Source organism: Apodemus sylvaticus, chromosome 21, assembly GCF_947179515.1.
Source record: "Apodemus sylvaticus chromosome 21, mApoSyl1.1, whole genome shotgun sequence".
Classification (NCBI taxonomy): domain Eukaryota; kingdom Metazoa; phylum Chordata; class Mammalia; order Rodentia; family Muridae; genus Apodemus; species Apodemus sylvaticus.
The window spans coordinates 36,489,746-36,515,751 of NC_067492.1; the positions used below are offsets into that span (position 1 = coordinate 36,489,746).

The following is a 26,006-nucleotide window of genomic DNA, read 5'->3' on the forward strand; positions in this document are numbered from 1 at the left end:
CCCCTGCAAGAAACAGATTCATGCACTGGGCCCTAAGGGTTGATGGTATTGTGGAGGTACAGAGCCCAAGTGCTCAGCTGCTTCCCACATTCCCTGGGAAACAGAAAAAAAAATGTAGTGCCTTTTGAATCTGCAGTGAATTACTGTCCTTTGACTCTGCCAAGTAAACCCAGAGACGTTCTTTTTTTTTTTTTTCTTTTCTTTTTTTTTTTCCAAGACAGGGTTTCTCTGTGTAGCCCTGGCTGTTCTGGAATTCATTCTGTAGACCATGCTGGCCTCGAACTCAGAAATCCACCTGCCTCCGCCTCCAAGTGCTGGGATTACAGGCGTGCGCCACCACTCACCACTGCCTGGCAGTCATTCTTATTCTCCGATAAAGCCCCCCTGTCCTTTACACACGACTCACTTCCCAGTGCCCATGTTGGTGAATCTGCTCATGGAGGTAGAACCATGTAGCCCTATGTTCAGAACCCAGCACTGTGACACTGGCAACCAGTGCAAAGTCTGGTATAGGGAAGCTCTGAGACCCAGAAGATTCAACAGGAAAAGACATTTCACTCCACAGGGGCACCATGTCCTAGGGTAATCAATGCAAAACTTCAGCCAGAAGCAAGTTCTCTGCCCGTGTCCCAAGCATCACTGAGTCTACAGATAGCCGTGGGCGCAGTGCAGACACTGGGAACTCTGAGGACCAGGAGGAGATCACAGACAGGTCAGCAGAGTTGGGGACCACTTGCTATGGACAGGACAGAGGATCCTTAAGGGTCGCTAAAGCTTAGGTTTGGAGAACTCACCAAGGCTCCTAGATCCCTGCCTGCTGAGTCTCAGCCCACCACAACCCCTACACCTCAATACTATAATCCACTCAAGATTCCAGTAACACACTGACCACAGGCATTCTTCACAAGGTCCGAGGTCCTGGGAGCAACATAGATTAGCAGAGGTTCTGGGGCCAGAGGATGTACCCAGACCTGCTCTGCAGGGTCAGAGCAGCAGCAGCAGGCCTGGACAGAACTCTGGGAGGGCTGTGGGAAGGGGAGCTGCCAGTAGGGGAGTGCACGCCGGTACTGAGACTCTTTCCACGCTCAATCTGACAGCCGGCCTTCAAGAGCCAATTACCACCATGCCCAGAGCACAGAGCTTGTATTTACGGGAGGAAACAGATGCCAGGTACATTCATACCACATACCACCATTTGAAAAAAAATAGAAGTCAGGGTCACAAATGACCAGTAGCCACCTGCCTGCTACTGCCTTCGCACGGAGCCGGTGGAGCCCTCCCCAGCCCCAAGTCCTCCCAGTCCACTACCTGTCCAAGTGGCAGCAGAGCTGAGAACAGGAAACCATGCCCCAGTGACCAGCATCAGAACATGTGCCATGGCTCCTAGCTTTCTTGAGACACCAGGTAGTAGTATACTAAGGCACTGGGCCTGGGAAGCTGCTTAGCACAGGGCAGATCTGTCTTCTGCCCTTGGCAAGCTGGGAGTGAGGAGGGTGGCCAGCACTCCCAGAAGCGCCATGCCTACTCTGCTAGGCTGCCCACAGTCCTGAGACTGTGAAGAACCTGTCGGGTGGGCTTATCTGGCACTGACACAACACATCACACTCATGCTACAAAGAGCTGGCACTGTTTATTAATGGTGGGTGACTAATAAATACATTATGGCAGCCAATAAATTATTACAATAACTAGGTATTTATTAACCAGCAAGTCACTCTTCTTACAAAATTACAGTTAATGAGGGGAGGTGATGGCGATGGGTCAAGAGGTGGGGCCGGTGCACCTAAGAAGGCTCTGCTAAGGGGAACGTGGGGTGCCGGGCCTCCGGCCTGGGGTTTGAGGGTGCGTGTGCATCGGCCACAGGGGTCAAGTCAGAAGTCAGGGAGAACACCAGGAAGTGGAGGGTTGCTGTCCATGCTGGGCAGGCAGCTGTGGCTGCTGCAGGAGGCTGAGGGGAGGGCAGTGGAGGGGAGGGCCTGAGGGCTGCTGGGAAGGGTGTGGTTTCTGCTGGTGGCCTTTTGTGCCTGGGGAAGAGAGGAGAGCTGCCTGGCATAGAGTGCCGCACTGCCTAGGGGACCCAGGACTTTGGATAGGGGTCATTATTTCTGGTTTTCTTCCACCTGCTCCCTCCTTGATGTGGTCAACATCTGGCATGGGGGAAGCATCTGTGAGCCTGAGCCTCACTAAGCAGATGTGTACAAGACTCTCCTTACTGAGCAGTGGGGTGCGAGGAAGCCTACTTACACCCCTGGCCCTGTTCTTTGGGATGCTGGAACTTTCTTTCTTTAGCTTGTAGCAGGATCAATAGCCTGGAAGGTACCGGCCTCCAGTAGCTCAGATACAATGGAGGTGCAGCCTCAGGACTGGGTTCCTGAGAGCTGTGGGGTTGTACTTGGAGCTTACTAGGAGGCCCAGGAAAAAAGAAGTGGCAGGTAGAAGACGCTCTGTGCCCCCAGGATCTTCAGAAGAGGGTGACAGGCTGCTACAGGTCAGAAGGGAAGGTCTGGAGGGTTTAGGAGTCTCTTGTGGGTGTGGTGGATCTCCATGTCTAGAGGCTGGGTCAGATGGAGATGGAGAGAGGGTCTGGAGGAGAGTGAACCCTGCCTTTAGGTCACTGGCATGTAGTATGTGGGAACCCCGGGTACATCTCTTGCAGTAGTACTTTCTGCAGAGGGCAAGGGTTGGGGTGAAGCACTGTTAACCTCCCCTGTGGAGATAAAGTCTGGGTATGGGGGTGAACAGGACACTCAGTAACATCTAGTACAGACATACAGGTCAGATGCCTCCAGTTCCCAGCAGCAGGGTGGAGGCCTGGGCTGCGAGGCTGAGAGGATGGAGGTGTTCTGCATGGTACAAGTGGGGACAAGGGGACAGGGCACCAGGGTCTAGGGGTTCCACAGAAGGGATCGTGAGAGGCCGAAGGCTAGTACTACTAATGAGTGGCTCAGACTGGGAGGAGTCCATCCCCATTCCCAAACCAGAGACCTCCAGCACTCTCCACAGCTCAGATCAGAGTTCTCCAGCATCGTCCACAGCTCAGCCCAGAGGCTCAGAGGCCTCTACCTATGCTTAAAGGAAAGATTCCTGAAATGGACATTGGCACAGGGCACAGGACTTGCCCACAGGCATCTAGGCAACAGGCACGGTTCCATGAATATGGTGAAGGCACTCTTCCTGGAAACTGGCTCCTGGCCTGTTGAGTCAGACTACTCAGAAACTGTAGCATGACCCCTCTGGAAACATGGCCACTGCACATAAGGGGCATCCCCCTGATCTGGGCACTTTCAACACTTTCCCCCATACCCAAAGCCACGGCGGAGCCAAGACTCATCTCTCATGCACATTTATCCCCCCATGGTAGAGCGCTGGTGACAGCATGGGTGGGAGACAGGACAGCTTTCCCTATGGGCCATGTTCTTGAAGGCTTACAGTAGACAGCCCGAGACCTCCCTACCGTGGAAGGCTGAGAGAGGTGCATGGCACTAGGCTGACCACAGCAGGTGGAAGCAGAAGGCAGCCTTGGGGACACGCGTGGGGAGGCTGGGTACAGGCTGATTCTAGCTGAAGGCTCTGGCAATTGTGCTGCAGCGATTTGGAATGGGAGCCATAGGAGGATGGTTGGGGTGGTGACTTCCACCTTCCTGGAAATGGTCTTAAAAGATGGGGCTTGGTCAACATCCCTCGATGACAGGTGCTTTTAAACCTGGGGTTACAGTCTATGGCCACACCCAGGGGTGCTGCTGAGAAATAACTGCTGTTGGCCCAAGGACTGAATTGACCTTCGCCATCACAACATGTCACCAAGACTGTGGTCTCCAGGCTGTTCTTGGTCACCCCCAGTACATGGCACAGGGTCCTAAAATGGTGAAGATATATACAATGGAGGCAAATGTGGGTAGAGGGGGAAGTAGTGAGGCAGCCAGACTGGGGTGGGTTCCCCAGAGGACCCCTGCAAGCATTTGGAACTAGGGAAGGGTCCTCGTGTCTCCCTAGACCACCCAGAGTTCTGTTCTTGTTAGAACCAACGAGTCCAGAGCTGGTGGCAAGGCCACGGGAAGTATGGAAGAGGGTCAGGCTCCTGCCTGCCCTGTGACCGAGCAAGGCTCAGAGTGGAGGCCAGGAAAATACAGGGCTTGAGGATGGCAGAGACCCTGCTAGGTGGAGACCTTTCCGGATGGCCCCGGAACACATCTGCATCCTTCCATACAGCCTGCCCCATGGGCATTCAAGTCCGTCTGAACCACTGGCTGTTGTACCAGCTGATGGGAGATGTCTAGGAAAGGCCGGGATTGTACTGACTGTTCAAAGTCAGCTGAGGCTAGGGTTGCCAAAAAATGACACTACCCCTTTTTGCTTAGGAATCCCTGCAGCAAAGCCCCTGGCTGGGTTCCTAGGAGTCCCGCCCACCTAGGAGGCTGGCTGTATGTCTGAGTTGGTTTACCCTCCCGAGCCCACCCTTCGCAGTGCTGGCTCATTGCTTGCCCTGAGACCAGGAATATACCAAGGGCTTCCTACTTCCTGATGGAATGAAGCAGGGCATTGGCTCCGGGGCCTGGTTCATTAGGCGCCAATGCTTCTGCCTAAGCCATCTGCAGTTGCAAGGCTGCCTGCTCTGTCTGTGACCTGAAGCCTGTGGCCCGTCTATTCATTACTATTCAGTTGGGCCCGTATGAGTAGAGGCAGCAGATAGCATCTCAGAGCTGGCCACCAGCCTATCAGGAGGGAGCTGCCTGCCCCCTCAGCGCCGCCCCTTCTGTGGCACAGGACTGTTCCTCCACCCATGCACCTTTGCAGTCAGCCGGTCTTAAGGAATATTCCCAAGCCTATGGGAGTCAGGGCTGAGTATCCTGGGGAGCCCAAGGACAAGGGAAGATGCCCAGAAAAGGGCCAAGATCCAACGTGAAGGAGGAGAGAACCTCTTCCCCAGGTCTGAGTCTTTGTATCCCAAAAGTGGCCTGACTCCACGTTGGCTTTTGTCGACGGAACCGCCCTCTACCAAACAGACCCCGAAGGGAAGCTGAGAGATGGCATCCCTAATCCAGCAGCACCTGCCACAGGGCCATCCTGCCGGCCAAAGGTGGAAGAGACACCAGGACACTGAATAGGAAATACAGAGAGCAGGATGTGCCCACGCTGAACCAGATGGCAGTGTTGCCCACTCGGCCTGTGAGTAAGAGACACAGCTGACCAGTGAGCAGCACCCAGGTGGCACACAGTGGTCCCTGGCCTTGTGGCGTGTGGTGCTTCACACCTCTGCCCAACCCTGTTCCCACGTGTCATGCAGCTGGAGTTGGGTAGGGTATGGATGCTCAAAGGAGGCCTCCTCCTGCCCCCCAGGCCAGCCTCCGGGGTTTTCTTCAGTGAACAGGGCATCTGAGCGGTGGCAGAGCTCTGGGTCCAGGGGAGGAGGGGGTGGCAGGCTGGGTAGGAGGCCAGGGCTCAGTAGAGTCCACAGCCCCGCAGGTTTTTGGCGATGATGACATCCGTCACGGCATCAAAGACGAATTGGATGTTGTTGGTGTCCGTGGCACAGGTGACATGACTGTAGACCTCCTTGTGAGCTGACTTATTCTTACTCTCATACTGCCCTTGGATGTGAGCCACAGCTTCTGTGAAGGCACTGGGGCCTGCAAGATGAAACATCAGGGGTCAGTGAGGGGAGCTACCCAAGCCCTGGGCTGGCCATTGTGTCATTGTGTGTCAGGCTAGCGGCCATGGAACAGGTGCCAAAAGTCTCCTCAGGACCACTAGAAAGCAACAGAGTGGGAAGCCTATGGGCACAAGTCCAGCAACAGCGGCTCAAGCTGGTGGCGGAGACCTAGAGCAGAGACCGCCCTAGGAAGCAACAGAACACGCTATACCCCAGTCTGAGGGTGAGGCCTTCCTGGGAAGCTGCCTTCTCCTCACACCGCCTACTGACTCCAGATGAGCTTCTGTCTCACCACAGCTGCAGGTGGGGGATGGCAGCCTGGCTTTAAGCACCTTTGCTTCTCTGTGTGCTTGCGAGCCTGCAGAGAGGGCAAGGACCCTCCTGACATTACGGATAAGGTAGGAGGGCCATGTACTCTGCCTGCCTATGAGGTGCTGTGGGCTCCTTCCGCTCTTCTTGACAACTGTCCTCTGTCCCCTTAGGGCAACTGAGTGCTGACTTGCTCAAGTTCTTCCAAGGTGTCCCCATATTGATCTGGTTCCCTGGTAAGAACAGGGAGAGGATGTTTGGGAGAAAGTGCTAGCTTCGAGCAGATGGGTAAGACTTCACCTCTGCACAGAAGCCCTCCCCTCACTGCTCCAGCTTCCAAGGATCCAGGGCTAGCACAGTCCACGCTGGGACCTCTTGCGAAGGACGAAGCTGGATGAGGCCTGGGATTTGAGCCACAGTACAGAGCTGAGGGGACAAATCTAAGGGGAGTCCCAGCCATCTCAGACATATGTGTAGGCCAAAGGTCTGGCCTTGAGCATCTAACAGACCATGCTGTTTGCTAAATCAGGGCTGGAAGTAAGGCTAGTCTCCTTTCCATTAGGGTCTCCTCCTGTCTTGACTCGGTTCTAAACTCATCTTGGTGACCAGCACACAAGGCGTTTCTATCTTAAAGCTGGAGAAGAATCTGGCTGGCTGACGAGGGAGGCTGAGCCCTGCTCTTCTCAGCTGAATGCTCTTAGGGGTCCTTGCCTACTGCCCTGCTGCCCTACTGGCCTACTGGCCTACTGCCCTTCTGCCCTACTGGCCTGATTTAGAGTGTAGGAAGGTCACAGTGTAGAGTACTGTGCTGCTCGCCTGACCTCAGGCCATGACCCACCCACAGGCCCACACTGCCAGGATCTGTGTCCCCAGGACCTGGCTACCTGAGAATGACAAGGACTGTCTTGTCCTGGGCTTTCTACAGCCCACCTGATTGGGCTGCCAGTCCTGAAGCTCCCATGGGGTCCCTGGGTCACTGAGAGCTGGCCTCTTGTCCCTGCACTTTCTGCAGTAAAGGCAGGCCCTGCTGCTTGCTAGAATCTGTCTCAGCTGATGGGCCATGCCAGCCTTGTGGCAGGAGGTGCTGTTAGAACAGCTGTTTATCATTGTGATTGTAGGAGTGACATCAGACTGCAGTGACCACAGACTGGCGACATAGCGAGTGCCATGCTTTGCAGTCATGAGCATCTTTCAGCCTCATGGTAAACCTGCAGGAGTTGGGGGAGACAGCCACACGACGGCCCCCATCTCATGGACAAAGAAACCAACCTGCCTAGGCCACTTTCCAGGGGCTAAGCAGGGACAGACCCTGCGTAGGCTACCTTACGCTAAGACCAGGTTTGTTGTCCTTTGACATGGTTCCCAGTGTGCATGCACCTTCTGCTTAGACATGCCTCGCTTGAGCTCCTCCTTAGGATTGTTAATATTACACTGGAGACGGAGATGTAACAGGCCAGGCACGCAGGCCCGGGCTGCCTGGCTCCAGTACAGGCCTTTGGGGGTGGATTTTGTAGGGTGATCTGGATACATTAAGGCACCTGTTTCGTGGCTGGCCCGCAGCTGCAAGGGCCTGTGTGGGATGAGGAGGGCTCTACCTGTGTATTCAGGAAAGCAGATGGTGAGTGGGGACTTCTTGATCTTCTCCTCAAATATGTCCTTCTTGTTGAGAAACAGGATGATAGATGTGTCTGTGAACCACTTGTTGTTGCAGATGCTGTCAAAAAGCTTCAGGGACTCGTGCATGCGGTTCTGCAACAGAGTGGAGATGCAGGTGAGGGTTGGCCGGGTCCAAGCGCCCCTGACCTACCGTGGCTATGACACAGCGAGACAAGCAGAGGGATGGGCCACCAATGCTCTTAATGCATCACTGGGGACAGAGACAGAGGGCCCACATGGACAAACAGGACATGTCCCTGCTTCATTCCACACACAGACAGGTTCGATTGGAGCCGGGGTGGGTCAGGAGTGCTGTCCCTTTCAGAGAGAGCTGGCCTGGGCAGGGCAGTGCGGTCACTGCAGAGGCTGCCGTCCCTGGAGAGGACATGCACCATGCACGAAGAGGACAGGCCACAACCGCCATCCAACGCGGTCTACACGAAATCGTGGGTCATGCAGACTTCTCTACCAGGGTCTCATTCATTTTTTTTTTTTTTTTTTTTTTGCCAGCGAGGTCAGGAGGGTGCACGCATTCAGTTGAATAACATTAACCGAGGAGTGAGGTCCTCGAATTAATCCCGAGTTGGAAGCAGATACCAGGGGGACAGCGTCTCGGGGGTGATGTTGCTGTGGCCTTGGTTGGCTGGGTGACTTTGTTGGATGACTGGGCTATGGCTGGGCTGAGGGGAAGCTCTCTCTGGGAAAGCTGGGAATTGGGGCTGGTTTCTCAGAAGAGAGGCCAGGAGAGCCCCAAGAAGAAACTCAGCAAAACAGATTATAACTGAAAGGAAGCTAAAAACTTGACAGCAAACACAAGAGAAGAGAAATCCTGAAAAATTGATCCAATCGGTCTCAGACCCAGGAAGTCCAGGGTAGTTGTGCGAGGCACCTACACAGGCTTCAGTGGCCTTGTGATGGCGCTGTGTGACTGGGATGGAAGGCTGTGTGGGGAGGATGGCCTCAGCTCAGAAGCCAGCATGGAGCCTAGGCCTGGGGCCGGGCATTCACAGCAAAGTCACCCAGTGGGGCCCTGAGAACCTGCTGCTTTCAACTCTTAGCTCATGTTTGATCAGAGGGAGGCGCTTCATACCTGCTGGGCTTGGAGGGTCTCTCAGAATCTGCCCATGGTTTTGGCCTTGCTTTGGTAAGAAAAGGCCCTGCAGGCGCTCGTGGCAGTAGTGGTGGAGAAGTTGTGGCAGTCTGTGGCCTGGCTGGGTGGCGCTGAGACAGGTACGAGGACAAGATGAGCCCGCGGGGTCCCAGGGTGCAGCGGACAGGGTGGCTGGTCCGGTGTTGGGCAGCCACTAGCTGCAGGGCCTTCCTGGCCTAGCCCCAGGAACTGCCTCCAGACAGCTTTTTCTCTGCAGCCCCAACTTTCCCCACAGGCCCGAGAGGGAAATGCAGAGCTGGCTTCAGGGAAGGCCAAGGACCAGTGGCTGGGTAATTGGTGCCTACATCGTGCCTCTCCACGAAAGAGCATCCATTCGCTACCACCTGTCCCCTGGCTACAACATCTGGACGGAGAAGTGGTACTGTCTTTTACTGAGAGGCGTCTGCACAGACAGCATTCCAGCTCTTAGCCCATAAGGCGCTTTTACCACCATCTCCCCACAGCGCAGCCTGAGGAAGGTGTGGCGATTACGCACAGTCACATAGCCGGCAGGCAGGAGTGATGCCAGGCCTCAGATTGGAGTCATCTGATTCCAAACTGTCCATCCCACACACATTTCTGCCGCCCCCGCCCCCACCATTCCGACGACCACTAGTTCCACAGTAATCATAGTCGTTCATTGCCACAACAACCAGGAGCTGCTGCTTTGGGCCACTGGCAAGGTGGAAGGCACCGCTTGTTCCCTGGCTCCTCCCTGGCTGTTGGGTGGCCAGCCTTGGGATGGGAGACCTCTGGGAAGAGCTTGCTTCTTGGCTCATATGTGTTCCTTTCCCAAGGTTCTCACCTCCATCTCTTGCAGAGGAAAGCAAGAGAAACGGGGAATGAGCTGCAGGCAGGGGAAGGGCTGAGAGAGTCAGGAAGAACACTGGAGGAGAGGAGAGGGCTTCAGGGCGTGGCTGCTATAGAGCACTGAGGCCACTTACTGAGAAGCCTACAGCAAGGCAGGTAGTGCGCTACCCCCAACCTGGAGACCTGAGGCCATGAGGCTTGGTGCCCACAGGACATTCCTTAGGTCTATTCTGTGCTCTGAGGGTCACTGAGGGCCTGGCCTCACAGCCCCTGGTCCCAGGCCTTGGCTCTGGTAGCGCAGGCTCAAAGATGAGACCATGATCTGGTAGGAAGGTTTTCCCACCCTCTGGCTCCAGCTCCTTGATTTGTTTCCAATTCCACATTGGGTGGAACATCTACTTCCAGATGTGGCCAGGAGGAAAGGTAGGCCAAGGGTAGATGCACAGAGGCAGCCCAGAGTCGTGGAGTATACTGAGTCAGTCATTCGGATGAGGGAATTAACTGAGAAGGTCCTGGGCTTCAGGTAGTCACAGAGTCTGGGGTTCAGGAGCTGTTGAGGGCATGTTTCCCCACCTCACACTGGGGCTTGGGACTAGACCACTGCCTGCCACAGCCACTGTGAGTGACATCACTGAATGCCAGCTAATGATGAAAGCTGGAACCAACCCTCCTACCAGCAGCTTGGCCCAAAGGCGCGCAAGACGGCGGGTCCTCCTCTACCAGCACTGTTCCCTCACAGTGCATATCCCAGAGCTCACTCACACCCTCCCCACACACCAGCAATGGCTGACCTGATCAGACTCATAAGGAAGACAGGCCTTGTTCAAGGCTAGCCTGAGCACAAGCCCCTCCAGTGAGCCTTGGTGCTGATCCCAAAGGCTCAGGGTGAAGGGTCTGACTGTATTCCAGATAGGAGGGCCGATGCCAAAGTGTGAGCCCACAGCCACAAGCCCCGTTTTCAGACGCAGGCTTGTCTCCCATGACCCAGTAGGACACGCTTGAGGCCTGGGTCCCTTTCCAGGCTCTGTGAACAGGTCCACAGACGTGCAGGCTTAAACTCCAAATGGGAAAAGCTCAGTGGCTGTATCTGGCTCATGGCAATCCCCAGTGATCATATATCCACAAGATGGGCACCGCCAAGCCAGAAACTTCCATGATCCTTAGCATCCTTAGACAAGGGTGGCGCTATTACTGTCCACCTTTCACATGACAGGAACCCAGGCAGAAAGGTCACTGACTGATGGACAGCAGAGCCAGGATGAGGAAGGGGAAGGCGGGCGAGGGCCCTCTCAGGCCAGGGGGCAGGTCTCAGACACTGAGTTTGGCAGAGAAAGCCCAAAGCCACACTTGACACTCACCAGTATGCTTCCAATCTTGGTGCCCTTCTTGGCCAGACGGCCCCACCCCTCTCCGGCTGGCCAGTACCCTGGGACGGGCAGACAAGCTAAAACCACCTCTGCTGCTGCACGCATGCCCTTGCTTGGCTGCAGTCTGCCTTTTTAGGATTTGCTTAATTTTTTTTTCTTGGTCTAACAGCTCTGTGACTCCACTGTTTACTAACAAGGTGCTTCCTGGCCAAGACCCCAACTCTGATATGTTCTTTGTAGTGAATTAGTACACACACCACAGCAGGACGCTCCCAGCTGCTTCTGCCGCACTGGCCTCACTTGGCAATTGCCCTGGCAACACGGAATAGGCAAGGGCGCCCGTTTGTGAGGCCCGAGACTCCGACTGTGGACTTGGTCTATGGCCAGCTTTTACTTGACGTCACTCACCGTGGTTTCGTCCTCGTGGAGCACCTGGTCATAGCCGCTGAGTGCGACGCAGAAGATGATGGCCGTGACATCCTCAAAGCAGTGAATCCACTTCTTACGTTCAGATCGCTGGCCGCCAACGTCAAACAGCCTGCAGGGAGGGAGTCGGGGAAAGCTGTGAGGGCGGGGATGCCCGCGAGCTAGAGGTGAGGGTGGTGAGCAGTGGGCACGCAGTACCTCACCGTGAGCCCCAACCGACGAGCCACTGCCACCCTGGGGACTGGAGGATGAGACCTGTTCCAGCACTGAACTGTGTGCTCAAGTAGACGGACTCAAAGCCCCGCCTCACCTCTCTGTCCCCTAGTTTCACTGATATCAAGACACCAACCAGACCTGGAAGTCAGAAGAGGGGTCACCAGGCCTTACTTAGCACACAAAGGTTGCTCTTGGGAGACAAAATCCTCCAGTAGAGTCCTGGAAGCCTGGCAGCTCAGCTCAGGCCCTGTTCTTAGGCCCTCAGAGCCTGCATCCGGGGAAAGCTTGTTTTCTTTTAGGCCCTACCTTCTTTAGTTCTCCAGCACGTGGGCAGGAGAGCTTCTCTCTCAGCCTCTCCAGCTTTGAGATCATAGTGATCTTTGGTCTTCGAGGCATTGTTTGGGCTTACCCACTGGGTTCAGGCTTACCGCCATGTTCCTTTCCAGGAAACTTTTAAGCAAGAAAACTCCTGTTTTAGCCTTTGAACTTGGCAGAAACCAAGTACCCAGATGGGCTTCTTCTGGTATCTAGCTGTCTGACTAAATGAGAGTGATCCTTGAGGCAAGACACCACCTGGCTATCCCGATGAGGTGAGGCAGGGCATGAACATTCCCCCATCTCTGTCACATCTCCAGGCCCATCACCACGCCCCATCGCCTTAGGCCTCACCTGAAGTGGAGGTTCTTGAAGGTGAAGTGGGTTTCTACAATGCCGGTTGTTTTGACCCTGGTTCGGAGGATGTCCTGCTCAGTGGGCTGGTAGTCAGCGGCTCCAATCCGATCCAGGCTGTCCAGGTAGCTGGGGGATGACAGAGACAGATGAGTCCATGGACCTGCCCTAGGCTCACTGAGTTCTAGGCTCACTACCTTTAGAGTCTGATATCAGCCATAGCCTTTGCGAGGTTGACTGTGGGACCAATGGATGGGGAAGAAGCTAGAGAGAGCCTGAGGGCCTTAGACCTGCAGTCTCTAAGGTCCTCTTTTTCAGACTCAGAGAAGCTGGGCACACAGACCCAACACATGAGACTACCAAGTTCACAGCACAGTGCTGTTATGACTTCATTTAAAAATAATAATGGCCAATAGGTAGCAATAATGGCCAATAGGTAGCATCTACTCTTTTAAAAGTTATGTTTCTTTTTATAGCATGTGAATGTGTTGTCTGTATGTATGTTTGTGCGCCACAGAGGCCAGAGGGGGTTTCAGATCCCCTGGAACTTGAGTCACAGACAGTTGTGAGCTACCATGTAAGCGCTAGGAATTGAATCCTCTGGAAGAACAGCCAGTGCTCTTAACCACGGAAGCACCTCTCCAGTCCCAGGTTCTATTCCTTACAGGTATTCATGTTCCATCTTTAATTTCTCTGGGCCAAATGTACTGCTTTGCACAGTAAATAATCCAAAGCTCGGTGCAGACAGTCCCATGGCTCCAGAGTCTGCTTTCTTAGAGCTCTGTGCTGCTTTGGGAGGCTCTGAGCATCCATCTACTATTTGATACTTCCTTCTTTTTTACTAAGAGGTCTGTGTGTCTCTTCCCATTGATGCTTTTGTAGTTGGGGATGGGGGGGGGGCGGTTGTGATCGGACCTCTCTGGGACCCGGGTTTTGGAATCAGGGTTTTCCAAATGCTCTCAATGGAAGGCAGAGTGAGGGTGGTCAGGGGAAGAAGCTGAGGCAGCAGAGTAGGCCTGTGGTATTGGACCCGCCCAGGTTCCTTAGGAGGCCAGAGTGTATCTGGGAAGGTTTTGTGTTCACTCCTCAGTGGCTGACCCTCCTTCTCCACAGCTACTAATGGCAAATTCTGTCAGGCTAATCTCCATGATCCTGTTGGGCACCAGGCCTGCGGAACCCTTTGTCTCGCTATTCCTACCCCAGCTGGGTAATGTCCTCTGAACATACAAGCTGGCCCCTGGGCTCACTTTATGCTGGCTGAGTCTCATCAAAGCCTCCCCAACCATGTTTGCTGGTTTTTGTTTTGTTTTTGTTTTTTTTTTTTTCAACTTGACACAAAACATATTTTGGGAAGATAGAATCTTAAGAAAATGGCTTCATGAGATTGGCTTGCAGGCAGGTCTCTATGGCATCTTGATGTGGAAGGGGCTCATGTAAAGTGAAATATTTTGCTTACCAAGGGAGTAAGGACCAGGACAGCAGTCTAGGAACTGGCCCGCTCCGAGCCTGGCTGGGGCCTGCAAGGGGCAGGGCTGGAGTAGGGTGGCGATGAACTGGGGATTTAGGATGCTAATGGCTCCTCCTGGAGCTGTGCACTTCCACAGCCTTGTTGTCAGAGCCAGTTTAACTCCTAAAAGCACACAACACTGGGTCCCTAAAAGCATTTATGAAAGCAAGATGTGGTGGCATGGACCTGCAGTCCCAGCACCCAAGAGGCTGAGACAGAAGGATGGAGAGGTCTGCGGCCAGTCTGAAGTACAAAATAGGTTCCAGGTAAACGTGGGATACACGGCAAGACAAGACAAGGCAAGGCAAAGCTACACTTAAGGTTCTTCTACCCCTGACAGTCTGTGTATCTGTCTCCCCTCTCCATCTTGCTGTTGGCTTTCTCTCCGACGGGCAGCACAGGACACGTGACCAGAGAATGCGGCAAAGGAGAGTCAGAGAATGAGACTGGGGGGTTCAGAGGGAGTGGGGGAGATTCAGAGGGAATGGGAGGATTCTGAGAGAGCAGGGGGGTGATTCAGAGGGAGTGGGGGAGATTCAGAGGGAGTGGGGGGAATTCAGAGGGGGGCTCAGAGGGAGGGGGGTTCAGAGGGAGTGGGGGTAGGGTTCAGAGGGAGTGGGGGGATTCAGAGAGAGTGGGGGAGATTTAGAGGGAATGGGAGGATTCTGAGAGAGCAGGGGGGTGATTCAGAGGGAGTGGGGGAGATTCAGAGGGGGGCTCAGAGGGAGGGGGGTTCAGAGGGAGTGGGGGATTCAGAGAGAATGGGGGGATTCAGAGCAGAAAACAGTGGTGGGAATGTGTGGGAAGAAGGAAGGTGAGCTGGACTCCATATTTCAAGGTAAGAGTTAGGCTGAAGCAGGATGAGTACATAAAAATACCTGAAGGGAGTGGTGACGGGCGGTGTGCATGCGTGCGTGCGTGCGTGCGTGTGTATTTTTATATGTGTGAATGTGTAACAGTGTGTATGCAAGTATGAATGTGTGTGTGAGTATATGTGTGAGGGGAAGGGACTGCTGTTCATTTCATACCCTACTCCATTGTTGAGATGTTTTTGCATTTTATTAACACTTTAACACTTTAGTATTAATAAAATGGTAAAATTTCAGAGGAATATTTGGTGGACCTCTAGAACACAGGCCGAGGCCAGTAGGCCCTCTGGGGCCCCTAACAGTGCCCCTGAAAGAGAAGTCAACCCTAGCCTTGGGACCAGCAGGGGACAGGCGGGCAGTGAAGCTCTAGACCCTGGAAGTCCTAGAGGGAGCTGACTGAGACTGCTCCAATCTTGTTGCGGAGGCCATTCTCAGGCCTATGATTTGAGTGTGCACAGAGAGTTTAGATCTCTGCTCACCAAGGTGTCCCTGAGAACTCATAGGGCTTGGTGGCCTGGGTGGCCATAACCTGCTGTGGCCACAACCTACCTTAGGTGGCTGCCTATGTACAATCCCATGCAGGTGTGTGGAATGGGAAGAGGTCCTTGGTCTTACTCTGGTCCTGTGATTGTTTGAATAGGAATGGCCCCACAGACTCCCGTGTTTGAGTGCTTGGCCCCTAGGGAGTGGGACTATTTAGGAGGTGTGGCCTCGTTGGAGTAGGTGTGGTCTAGTTAGAGGAAGTGTGTCACTTTAGGGGTGGGCTTTGAGGTAGCCTATGTTCAAGCTCCGCCCTGTGTGGACTCCAGGCCCTCCTCTTCAGATCAAGATGTAGAATTCTCAGTTTCTCCAGCACCATGTCTACCCAGACGCTGCCAGGCTTCCTGCCATGATGATAATGGACTGAACCTCTGAATCTGTAAGCCGGCTCTGACTCTTCACAGCAATGGAAATACTAATTAAGACAGGTCCTTAGTTTGCCTGCATGTCATTAGTTAGTGCTACTCTGTTGGGTCCAGCTGGCTATACTAGTATAATGCAGATTATCTTTAAAATTTTAAATTAATTTAATGCAGATTACGTTTAAACTGTTTTACATTTTTTTATTTTGAGTCAGGGATCACTGTATAGCCCAGGCTAGCCTCAAACTTGCTACTACCTGCCACGATGTGCCTCCACTTCCTGAGGAACTGTCTATTGTCTTACCCAGGGATCATGGTTTGTTAATCTCAGCACTATTGATGTTTTGTACTCGTTGACCAGTTTGGAGCAGATGTTTTGGGTCTGTCCTGTCCAGTGTAGAATGTCTAGCATTACATCTGGCCTGTGGGTGCCTCGAGCACCACCCTCTAGTGCTCACAGTGACAAATGCCTCCAGACTCAGGTCCCAGCTGAGAAGCACAGTGACAGTGTGAGTCACACACATCCTTCAACGCTGGGTAAAGCCCACAACAGCTCACTGCAAACTCTTCTGGAAAGCTGGGTGGTACAACATTACAAAAACCAGGGCACCTCAATGCCAAGATACAACCGCAGTGTGTCATCCATTCCAGGACTCTAGAGCCAGCCATGGGGACAGGGTGGCAAAGCTCAGCAGGCTGCCACCCTGCTGGCACAGGAAGGGTGAGACACTTCCTCAGCTGTGGCTTTTACAACTCCATTTCTCTTCATCTTCTCTGCCCCAACCTCCCTCTTTCCTTCCTCTTTATCTAGTTACAGCACAATACTGAAAGATATGCTAGCTTCTTTAGTCCATTTCTTGACTGAGAACTACTTGTTTCTTATTTTTTACTTTAAAGCTAAAAAAGATCTGGGAGTGGTGATGACTCCAGCACTTGGGAGGCAGGATTAGGAAGGTCAGGAGTTCAAGGTCATCATCAGCTGCATGGAGAGTCTGAGGCTAGCCTGGCTTACTTAAGACCCTACCTTTCAAAACAAAGCAAAGCAAACAAAAAGTTTTAAAAACATATAAAGTAATGAATTTCCTTATAACATTTTCACACGCATTTCAGAAAATTTTTGTGGTGTTAAATACTGTCCGGGGGTCCAGCATGTACTAAACAAGTGCTCAAGCTAAAGTTCAGCCTAAGTCTATAGTTTTCTTAGAAACAGAAGATGGGCACTGTCTGTATGGCTTTCTGACTGTATATTTTTGTTGTTGTTTCTTGTGCATGTGTTTTGTTTGAGGTAGGATATGTCTATATATCCCTGGCTGATCTGGAATTCTCTGTAGACCAGGTTGGCCCTTGGTTCACAAGGATCTGCCTGCTTCCTGAGTGTTGGGATTAAAGGTGCCTTCTACTACACCTGGCTCCTCTATAGTTCTTGACTCATACTTATGGCCTGGAGCTTTCTAGAAGAAACAAATCCTACCTGCTAGTCTGAAACCTCCTCTGTGGGGTACAGACATGGTCCAGGAGAGGAGAGAGTTTTATTGCTAGAGACACCATGACCGAGGCAACTCTTTTAAAGGACTTTTAATTGGGGCTGGCTTACAGTTTCAGAGGTTTGGTTCATTATCATCATAGTAAGAAGCATGGCAGTGTGCAAGCAGACATGGTACTGGAAGAGCTGAGAGTTCGACATCTTGCTTTGAAGTCAGCCACAAGAGCCTCTTCTGCACTGGGTGGAGCCTGAATGCTAGGAGACCTCAAAGCCCACCTACACACTTCCTACAACAAGGCCACACCCACTTCAAGGAGGCCACAACACCTCCTAATGGTGCCACTTCCCATGAGCCAAGCATATTTAACCCATCATAGGTGGTGACCAGGTTCCCGTCCTCCAGAAACTTCCTGTGTGGTTGTCTCTTTGCTTTCTTCCTTCCCTGACTTCTTCCTCATCCTGGGCACAGGAAGTAACCCAAGTTATTTGGGTCTTTCTGTGTAGTACAAGCTGGTCTTGTGGCTGAGTTCTTGTCCCTCCCTGATGCAACTGCCTGAGGTTTGTATCTCAGCCAGAATCTTTCCCTTCTCACCACTCCCCTGCCTCCCATCCCTGTGCCTGCATCCTCCTCCAGCCTGCAGCCTGCCAATGCACTTACTATTTGGCAGAGTCATTGAGCTGATACTCCCGAGATCGGTTGAAGCACTCCTGGATCCCTGAGTCGCCCCAGAGTCGCATCATGGCGGAAAGAAGTTCTGCGGAGAACGGCTCAGTGTCTTCCATACGACTCACCACGTCACACACCATCTTGGAGTCCGCCTGCAAGCACAGAGGGACACATTGCTCTGAGACCTTGGCGAGGCTTCCGATGCAATCTCTCCCAGGGTAGCTGGCCCACGCCAACAAGCCAACACAGTGCCTGCATGCTCAGGAGACGTGAGCAGTTCCGGGAGCCTGGGGCCTTGGGCCGCACTTTCCTCCAAAGCCATTCTGCCTCAAGAAAGTTCTAGAAAAGAGATTCTCGGCTCCCTTTGTGGGAGTCAAAAGACCCTTTCATGGGAGTTGCTTAAGACCATCGGAAAACACATGTATTTACATTGCAATGTGCAACAGTTAGCAAAATCACAGTTAAGAAGTAGCAGTGGAAACAATGTTATGGTTGGGATCACTGCAACATGAGGCACTGTAACAAAAGTTCACAGCATTAGGAAGTTTGGGAAGCACTGCTCTAGAGTAACAAACTCCATGGTCAGGCCCAGCTCTCATCTTTTCTATTCCCCAAACACTTCTACCTCCATCTGTCTGAAAATGAGACTTTTGCATAGGATTCTTTTCCCCCAGGAGCAGGGGAATAATATTTTGAAACATGTCTTCTTGGGCTAGAGTTGTAATTTCCCATTTCCTTATCTGAGGGAGCAAGTCCTTGGAACTTGTCTCTACCTGGGAACGGGTCTGGTTATTTGAGAACTCTTCTTGGCTTAGGGACTGGGCCTAGTGGAGTTATACTGTACAGATATGTGAATTAATCCTTTCATAGATGCTTAAAACTCATGTCGATACTGACTGAATCGAAAGAACTCAGGCCTTATGTTTTATTTGGGTCTTGCTGTGTAGTACAAGCTGGCCTTGAACTCATGATCTTCCTACGTCAGCTTGGTGCTGAGATTACATGTGTGTGTCACCATACCTAGCTTAAAATGTAATTTTTCTCATCCGTACTCGGTTTCCTGTGATCTGCGGCCACCAGGCCTGCTATGTAATCGAGGAGGGAAGGGGGGAGACCGTCGGTGGCACCCAAGCTCATTCCTGCTCCTTGTCTGAGGGGCACAGTTGAATGCACTTAAGGCACGTGAGGAGACCAAGATTCTTGTCAGCTGCAGGGAAAGTCCTGGGTAATCCACAGGCTTTCCCAGCCCTCTCCTCAGCTGCAGAACAAGCAGGGCTCACTGGGTTTCAGAGGTGGTAAGGATTCAGAATCAGCGCAGGGCCACTGTTGTTTCAGAGGCTCTCGGAGCAGCCCCCGCTGTGTACACACACTAGCAGTTCCTGGCTTACCAAGGACGGCCATGCACACACGCTGCTTGCTTAGACCTTCACGACCACCAGAGCTATGAGGACAGTTCTTCAGTTTCTGTCCATTCCTCTGCCCTGCTCCCCGCGGGCAGAACACACTTCCTGCTTCCCAAACCTGTGGCTACAGTGTTAGTTGTCTGGTGAGGAATTTGCAGACTTGAAGTTCATTCTGGACGGTCTTTCCTCACCAGAAGCTTGTACAGCTGGGGACTACAAATGGGGCTCCTGAGCACCGGCCAGGAGAATGGGATCTGAGTTGAACTGTGGGCCCTAGGTGGAGGGGAGTGCCTTTTGTACTGATGGAATAGTAATAATGATGATGATGAGGAGGAGGAGGAGGATGATGATAAGGATGATGATGATAGATATCTCCCTATCTGCAAGCTCAGCATTTGTGAGGCAGGCAGGTGGTCCAGGCCAGTCAGGATCACACATCAAGACTGTCTCAGAGAGACAGATATGCGAGAAGGGTAGACAGGGATGGAACTTTGTAAAAGATTCCTATTTATGGAGGCTTTCTGGTAAAGAACAAAGAGTACTGTCTCCTCCCTTTAGAGTTGATTCAAATGGACCGGTCTGTTGATACCATCTGGAAATGCAGGACAACGCCTTTCAGGGGAGGCAGTCAGTTCTAGAGACATAGGAGCAGTACGAAGCCTGTCTGAAGTGTAGGTTGGTACAGTGGTTCCTTCCCGTGGCCACTGTCCACTTGCACTCTCTGAGTGAGTGTTTCTCTTTACTCTGTAACGAACCCTACTTCGTTTCTAAAAATTATTCTTTTATGTGTGCAGATGCCTGAATGTATATCTGTGTTCCATGTGTGTGCCTATGGAGGCCAGAAGAGGGCATCGGGTTTCCTGGGAGAACAGCCAGTGCTCCTGACTGCTGAGCCATCTCTCCAGCCCCCATCTGTCTGGGTGCCTCATTTGAGTTCTTTCAACAGAGGGAAACTCAGCTAACAGGACTCCCTTGGCTTGTGGTATGACGCAGCTGGCAGCGTGCAGATTCCAATAGGATGCATATTGCCTGCTCCCGTTGGTTGCCGTGGGCCCCTGCCATCCCCAGGAATGTGCTGGGCTCCCATTCATCCTGTCGGTGACTTGAGATACACACATAGAGCGGAACCCACAGTAGGTCTCTGAGCCAAGCAGCTGACTTTAGGGGAGGACTGTCCCATGTATTGGCTGTGGCACTTGGTAACATAGCACCCAGGGCTCCCGAGAGGTTAAGGGACCCAGTGACACTGCTTTTCTGTTCCCTCAAGGTTGTATTTTTAGAGGCTTTATCACAGGTTGGGAGACACAGATCTTAGGGGACACACCCTGGTAAGCTTGCTCCATTCGAACATTCCAGGGCAAAGAATACACACGTCACTAGAGGACAGACGGAAGGAGCAGTGCACGGTCAGCACAGAAGCTAATGGGTTCACCTGGGCTGGGCAGACGGTGCCCAGCAACTTGCCTTTCCCTAGTTTTGCCTGCATAGCTCTGCTCTGAGCCCTTTCAAGACCAGCAGATACACCATCTAGTTAGCTAATTCAAGAAGTAAGTGGACAGAGTGAGAGTCCTAGGCGTCCTCTGGGGTGGGAGAGACAAAGGAAACAGCTCAGCACCTGCAGGGTCTGTGGTAAACAGAAGGTTCTGTGGAAAGGGCGAGTGGGGCTTCTGCTGCTTGAAGACTTCTCTGGAGCCCTGTTGCCTGACCGGTGGCTCTCTACTTTGTTAGAGCCTGGCTGCTGCCTCGGGTTTATAGGAAACCTGCCAGCTGTGTCCTTCCTGCTTGCTCCAGGAAGGAAGTGACTCCTGGCAGGAAGCTGGAAGGCCATGCCCACCATGCTAACCAAGACACAGCACTTCGAGGACAGTGTTCCAAACACCTGGGTCTCTAAGCCACCTCACCTGATGTTTTGAGGGGCGGGGAGGGTATTCACCAAGGCAGCCTGGTTTCCCAGGGTCATTCTGGAAAGTGGGTGAGTTTGGACGTTCGGTGCCTCAGGCAGCCAGAGTGACTCAAGGAGGGGTGGGTGGAGAAGGGGGAGCAGGCTCCACCTGAAGCTAAAAACAGCTGCAGGACCCGTGTGACTCAGGGACGTGCTTCTGCTTGCTCTGCCTGGCCTGGCTGCCCTTGGGGCATCTCTGAAATCTCTGGGTCTGTCTTGCTACCTGTGGGAGCAGTCAGTGGACCTAGCTAGAGTTCCCAAGGTCCTCAAGCCCCACCCTCCTAGGAACCTGCCAGTCAAGTGCATTGACAGATTTAGAACAGGGCAGGACTCAAGGGGTTCATGGGGCAGGCCAGGCAAGGCTTCTGGTGGGTCAGAATCATTCTCTAATCTGGGTGACCAGAGCCCTGTCACATCCACAAAGAGGGGGGGGGCACACAGAGCTGTGTGTGTAGATAAACTGTGGGGTCCCATAAGGCTACTTTGTCCCCAGATATGGGATGTGGAATATGTGGAATTGGCGTTCTCCACACACAACTCAGGGGTCCAGACCTCTCCCTACTCCCCATAACAACTGAGGGGGGAACCCGTGCTAACCCCTGTCTGTCCCTGCCCCCTTTTCATCTCCCCTAGGTGTGACATTACCTCAACCTACCCACCTGGCAGAGAAGCCAGACAGAGGCCATGGAGAGCTGCTCCCATTCTTTCCCTGTGTCCTCACCAGCTTCCTGTGGCCTCAGTCTTGCTCTCTTCTCTGCAGCCTGGGTACCACATCGCCAGAGATCACGAGTGCTCTAACACCAAGACTTACTTCCTCTTTAGAAAAAGCACCCCCATTTTTGCCTGTTTGTTTGAGACACAATTTCTTTGTGTAACTTTGGCAGTTCTGGAACTCACTCAGAGATCTGCCTGCCTCTGCCTCCCAAGTGCTGGGATTAAACGTGTGTACCACTGCCCAGCAGAATGCCAAAGTTTTATTTGGGCACAATGGCGTACAACTAAAAGGCTGCCCAGCTTAATGATTCAAGCAGTTAGGATGATCACTCAACAAATTCCCAAAAGAAGCAGGCTCAACAGAACAAGGAGCTACCATTTTAAAGAAAAGATCTGGGGTCAATAAAGATGGCTCTGTGGGGGACTGGTGAGGTGGCTCAGCGGTTAAGAGCACTGACTGCTTTTCTAAAGGTCCTGAGTTCAATTCCCAGCAACCACATGGTGGCTCACAACCATCTGTAATGAGATCTGCTGCCATCTTCTGGTGTGTCTGAAGACAGCTGCAGTGTACTCACATAAATTAAATAAATAAATAATTAAAAACAAAAATGGCTCCGCAGGTAAAGGCCCAGTCTTGATTGATGACCTGAGTTTGATCCCTGGGACCCACCCTCATTGTGGAAGGAGACTCCTATAGTTTGCTCTCTGATATCCACAGACATGCCAAGTCCCCTGCTTCTCTGTACACTAAGCAAACAAGTTTTTAAGTAAAATAAAGACATTATCCATGAGGCCGAGGAAATATCTCAGTAGGAGAATGCTTAACCAGAAACCATGAGTCCCACGGCTCAATTCCTAGCCATGTACATGAATGAATTCATGAATAAATAATAATTAGAAGGGATACCTTTTTCTCACCTCCCCCTTTCCTTCCTAGTGCTCAGAACTTAAGACATGTTGGCTGGAGCCAGCAGCTGGGTGGTATCATCACCTAGGAAAGGTGGGACAGTGATCTGAAAATAATGCAGGCCCAGACGTGATTTCATGTCACGTGAGGCCCATGACGTGTGCTGACATGATTTCAACTGTTTAGTTTTTAATTTTAAAACAAAGTTTCTGTCATATTTCAACAACTGTTTTCAGAGCATTCACAATCAAACCTAATATGAATGGTTATGAGAGCCGTTTGCTTATGAGTCGCTATGCTCTCCCTCGTTATGCTCTTTGAATGGTTTCCCATTGTTCCTAACTTCTGAAGTCATCATCATGTCCCACTAAGCGCATCCATCTGCCTGTCTTCAGACTCTCTCGTCCCACTGATGGGCCCTAGCCACACACAGTCCTTTCCTCCCGTTAGCAGGTCAGGCTGGGAATCCCCATCAGGTGCTCCACTGTGCAGGGTACTTTTGCCCTGGCCACGCCTACTTTGACTGTGCCTTCTCCACGATGTGGCTGTTCCTTGGGGCAGGGCGATCCCTTGACCTCTCATGGTACCCTGGAGTTCACAGCAGACTTGGCCCTAGCATGTATTGTGTGTGCTATAGCTGACAGCTCAGGACTCATCTCAGATACAGCTAGGGAGAGAGGAGCTTCACTAGCATCCCTGGAAGCCTGTGTAGGGTACCAGGTAATTAACAGGAAGTCCGTCCTGTTGCTTAGCGTGATTGCCCTCAGGCCCGGGGAATGGGGCTCGCCCTAACCACGATCTTCTTGTCTCGGCTTCCTCCTAAGCCGGAGGTGCAGCTCACACTCCAGCACCTTTTTGTCCAATATGGCTCCCCAGCACTGTGCCCTCCTGTGGTCGTAGATGTGAACGGATGTGATGTGCCCACAGAAAATAAGGTCTGGCAAAGCACAGACCTATCCTTAGGGTAGACTCATGAGGTGCTGCAGTCCAAATGTTTTCGTTCTGTCAAACTCCTCTGTTGAAATCTCAACTCCCAGGATGATGGTGTAGGAGTCACCACGCAGGTATGACTGGGTTGTGAGGACAGTCTTCATGAATGGGATTAATGTCCTTCCAGGAGACCTAAGTCAGGGACCCTTACCCCTTCATCATGTGGGACAAGGACAGAGCAGGAAGACAGTGTCTGTGAACCAGGAAGTGGGCCCTCACAGACTGAGAGATTGGCCAGCATCTTGACCTTTGACCTCCCAGCCTTCAGAATTGTGAGAAACACGTGTCTACTGCATGATGTCACCAGTCTGTGGTGACTGAGGTTACAGCTGCCTGAGAAGATGAAGAGAGCAGGTCTGGCCTCCTGGAGATTATGAGCGGATGTCTCCATCTCTAGAGAGGACGCCATGGGAGCCTGCCTTGGCCGGGATGCAGGAGGCACAGCAAGGCCAGCTTCCAGCAGGAGCCAGGCTCCCTTCCTCTGCCGCTGGCCAGGCCTTTTCTGCTGGGTGCTCCACCTCTATGTTTCCACTCTTGTCTGCTGTCAGCAGAACTCCAGGTCCCCAGGAGGAAGACACGCCCTTCCTTGCTGAGTGTGCGTGGGGCTGACATTATCTTCTGATTTTGGGACATACTCACATGCTCTAGATAATTCTACTGGCCCATGTACAGTTAGGGGTGTACCAATATTTGTCAAATTAAGCTTACAACCAACCACAGTACCTCAACCAGCCCCTAGGGTATTTGTAGAAATGGTCAATAAAGAATTCCAAACTGCAGGAGTGTGGAGTGGCCACTGATGAAGGCACAGTCAAGACAGGGATAGGTCAATGTTAAAAAAAAAAATAAAGGTCAGTGCCTGGATTCTATTGTGCCAGCAACCATGTATGCCACTGGGCTTCCTGGCAGAGTCTCCTGGTCCCCTTTTTGTTAAATTTAATGGGACACATTGCTTGGATGGTCACCTTCTGTTTGAACTTGTATCTCAATAGTCCTGGTTGTTCTACCTCCTAACCAGCCAGGCTCAAGTGAAGGCGTCTGTGACGATCCTTTTCCTATGGCTGTAGCCCACAGAGCTCTTCTGGCATCCGAGTGCTCTCCTCTCTAACTGTGGACAGCATCCTGGATTCGGCACCTCCATTCTGTAAAGTTTCTTGCCTAAGTGGCTCCTAACTCTCCCAGAGTGCCAGAATGGCAGTCCAGTGCTGTGGTCTGACTGTGTGCTGGGCAGGAGGGAGTGCGGTAGAACTCAGCTGGTAGTCCTGGAACGAGTTTGTAGCTGTGTGGCTGCCTGGGCTTGAGGGCAGGAGCCCCTTTCTGTCCCACTGTTCCTACTATCCTGAGTCTGGCTGTAGAGCAGAAAGAGACGGGAAGCATTGTATCCCACTGGAGACAGTCTATAAGCATTCTTGCTCCGTGGAAAGGCCTGGGTGGGTGGGCCCAGACTTGGTCTCAACCTAGGCTCCCAGTGTAAGCAGTGGCCCAGTGTCCTTGCTATAAATAGGGTCGTCATGTGAAATAGCAGGACATCAGCTGTGCTAGCATCTCCCCGGCGGATGGGCAGGGCTTTCCCACTTCTTGAGCTGCTGCGGGCATGCAGTAGTGAGCAGGACCACTACAGAGACAGGGCCCGGAGGGCAGGGCCGTTCTCTGGGGAACAGCTGGCACTGCAGTGCTGAACATCGATACCCAAGCACTGCTCTTACGTACTGAGGATTGGGGGCCTGGGAGAAGCTGTGACTTCTAGAAGTCACCAGCAAGGTGCCTTTTTTGTTTTTGTTTTGTTAACTCACACCAATGACAGAGAAGCAAGATGGCTGTTCTTACTGTTTTAAAGAGTACACCCTTTCCGCTTAAATGGCTCTTACTCCTAATGTAGGCAAACAATGGACTGATAGAATGCAGTGTGGATAAGAATCACTTTGGAGGACCTCAGGGCTCTAGACGACTCCTTGTGGAGACCGGTGCATGATAGCAGATGGTGGGGCAGGAGATGGAGGTGGGGTGTGGCTTGGCCTGGTCCCCCAGAATCAGGCTGCTTTAGGCCTTGGCTGGGGAGCAGAGGATGCCCAGGGTGGTATCAGGGTAGTGATGCCCTTGAAAGGGAGGTACATAGTAGGCCCCTCCTGTGACGGATGAGCTTCAAGACCAAGGGCTCAGGCCAGATCCTGAGCATGGATTGCAAGCAGTACTCAGACCTCATGTCAGGTCAGCCAGGGGGACAGCCCGTTGGTAGCCAAGGAGGCTGTTGTTCCAGCGCTGTCTCCTGCTGGTCTCTAGAGCTAGAATCCACCAGGGAGGAGAGTTCTAAGTTCCCAGCACCCAGTGAGGGTCTGTCCACTGTTCATACTGGCTCCCACTTGCTGGGC

General features: G+C 52.5%; 1 protein-coding gene across 2 annotated transcripts in view; it reads right to left on the bottom strand.

Moving 5' to 3' along the window:
- Nucleotides 1-26,006, bottom strand: part of Gnao1 (G protein subunit alpha o1) — a 153,786-nt gene that overhangs the window by 7,183 nt on the left and 120,597 nt on the right. The window contains exons 4-8 of one of the 2 annotated variants that reach the window (XM_052167353.1): nt 17,673-17,833; nt 12,254-12,382; nt 11,351-11,480; nt 7,555-7,708; nt 1,675-5,627 (exon numbers count right to left, since the gene is read on the bottom strand). In XM_052167353.1, coding sequence (XP_052023313.1) covers nt 5,440-5,627; nt 7,555-7,708; nt 11,351-11,480; nt 12,254-12,382; nt 17,673-17,833 — 762 coding nt within the window. In that variant the 3' untranslated portion in view covers nt 1,675-5,439. Of the gene's footprint in view, nt 1-1,674; nt 5,628-7,554; nt 7,709-11,350; nt 11,481-12,253; nt 12,383-17,672; nt 17,834-26,006 lie in introns of those variants that run through there. The other variant, XM_052167354.1, reaches the window with a different exon arrangement.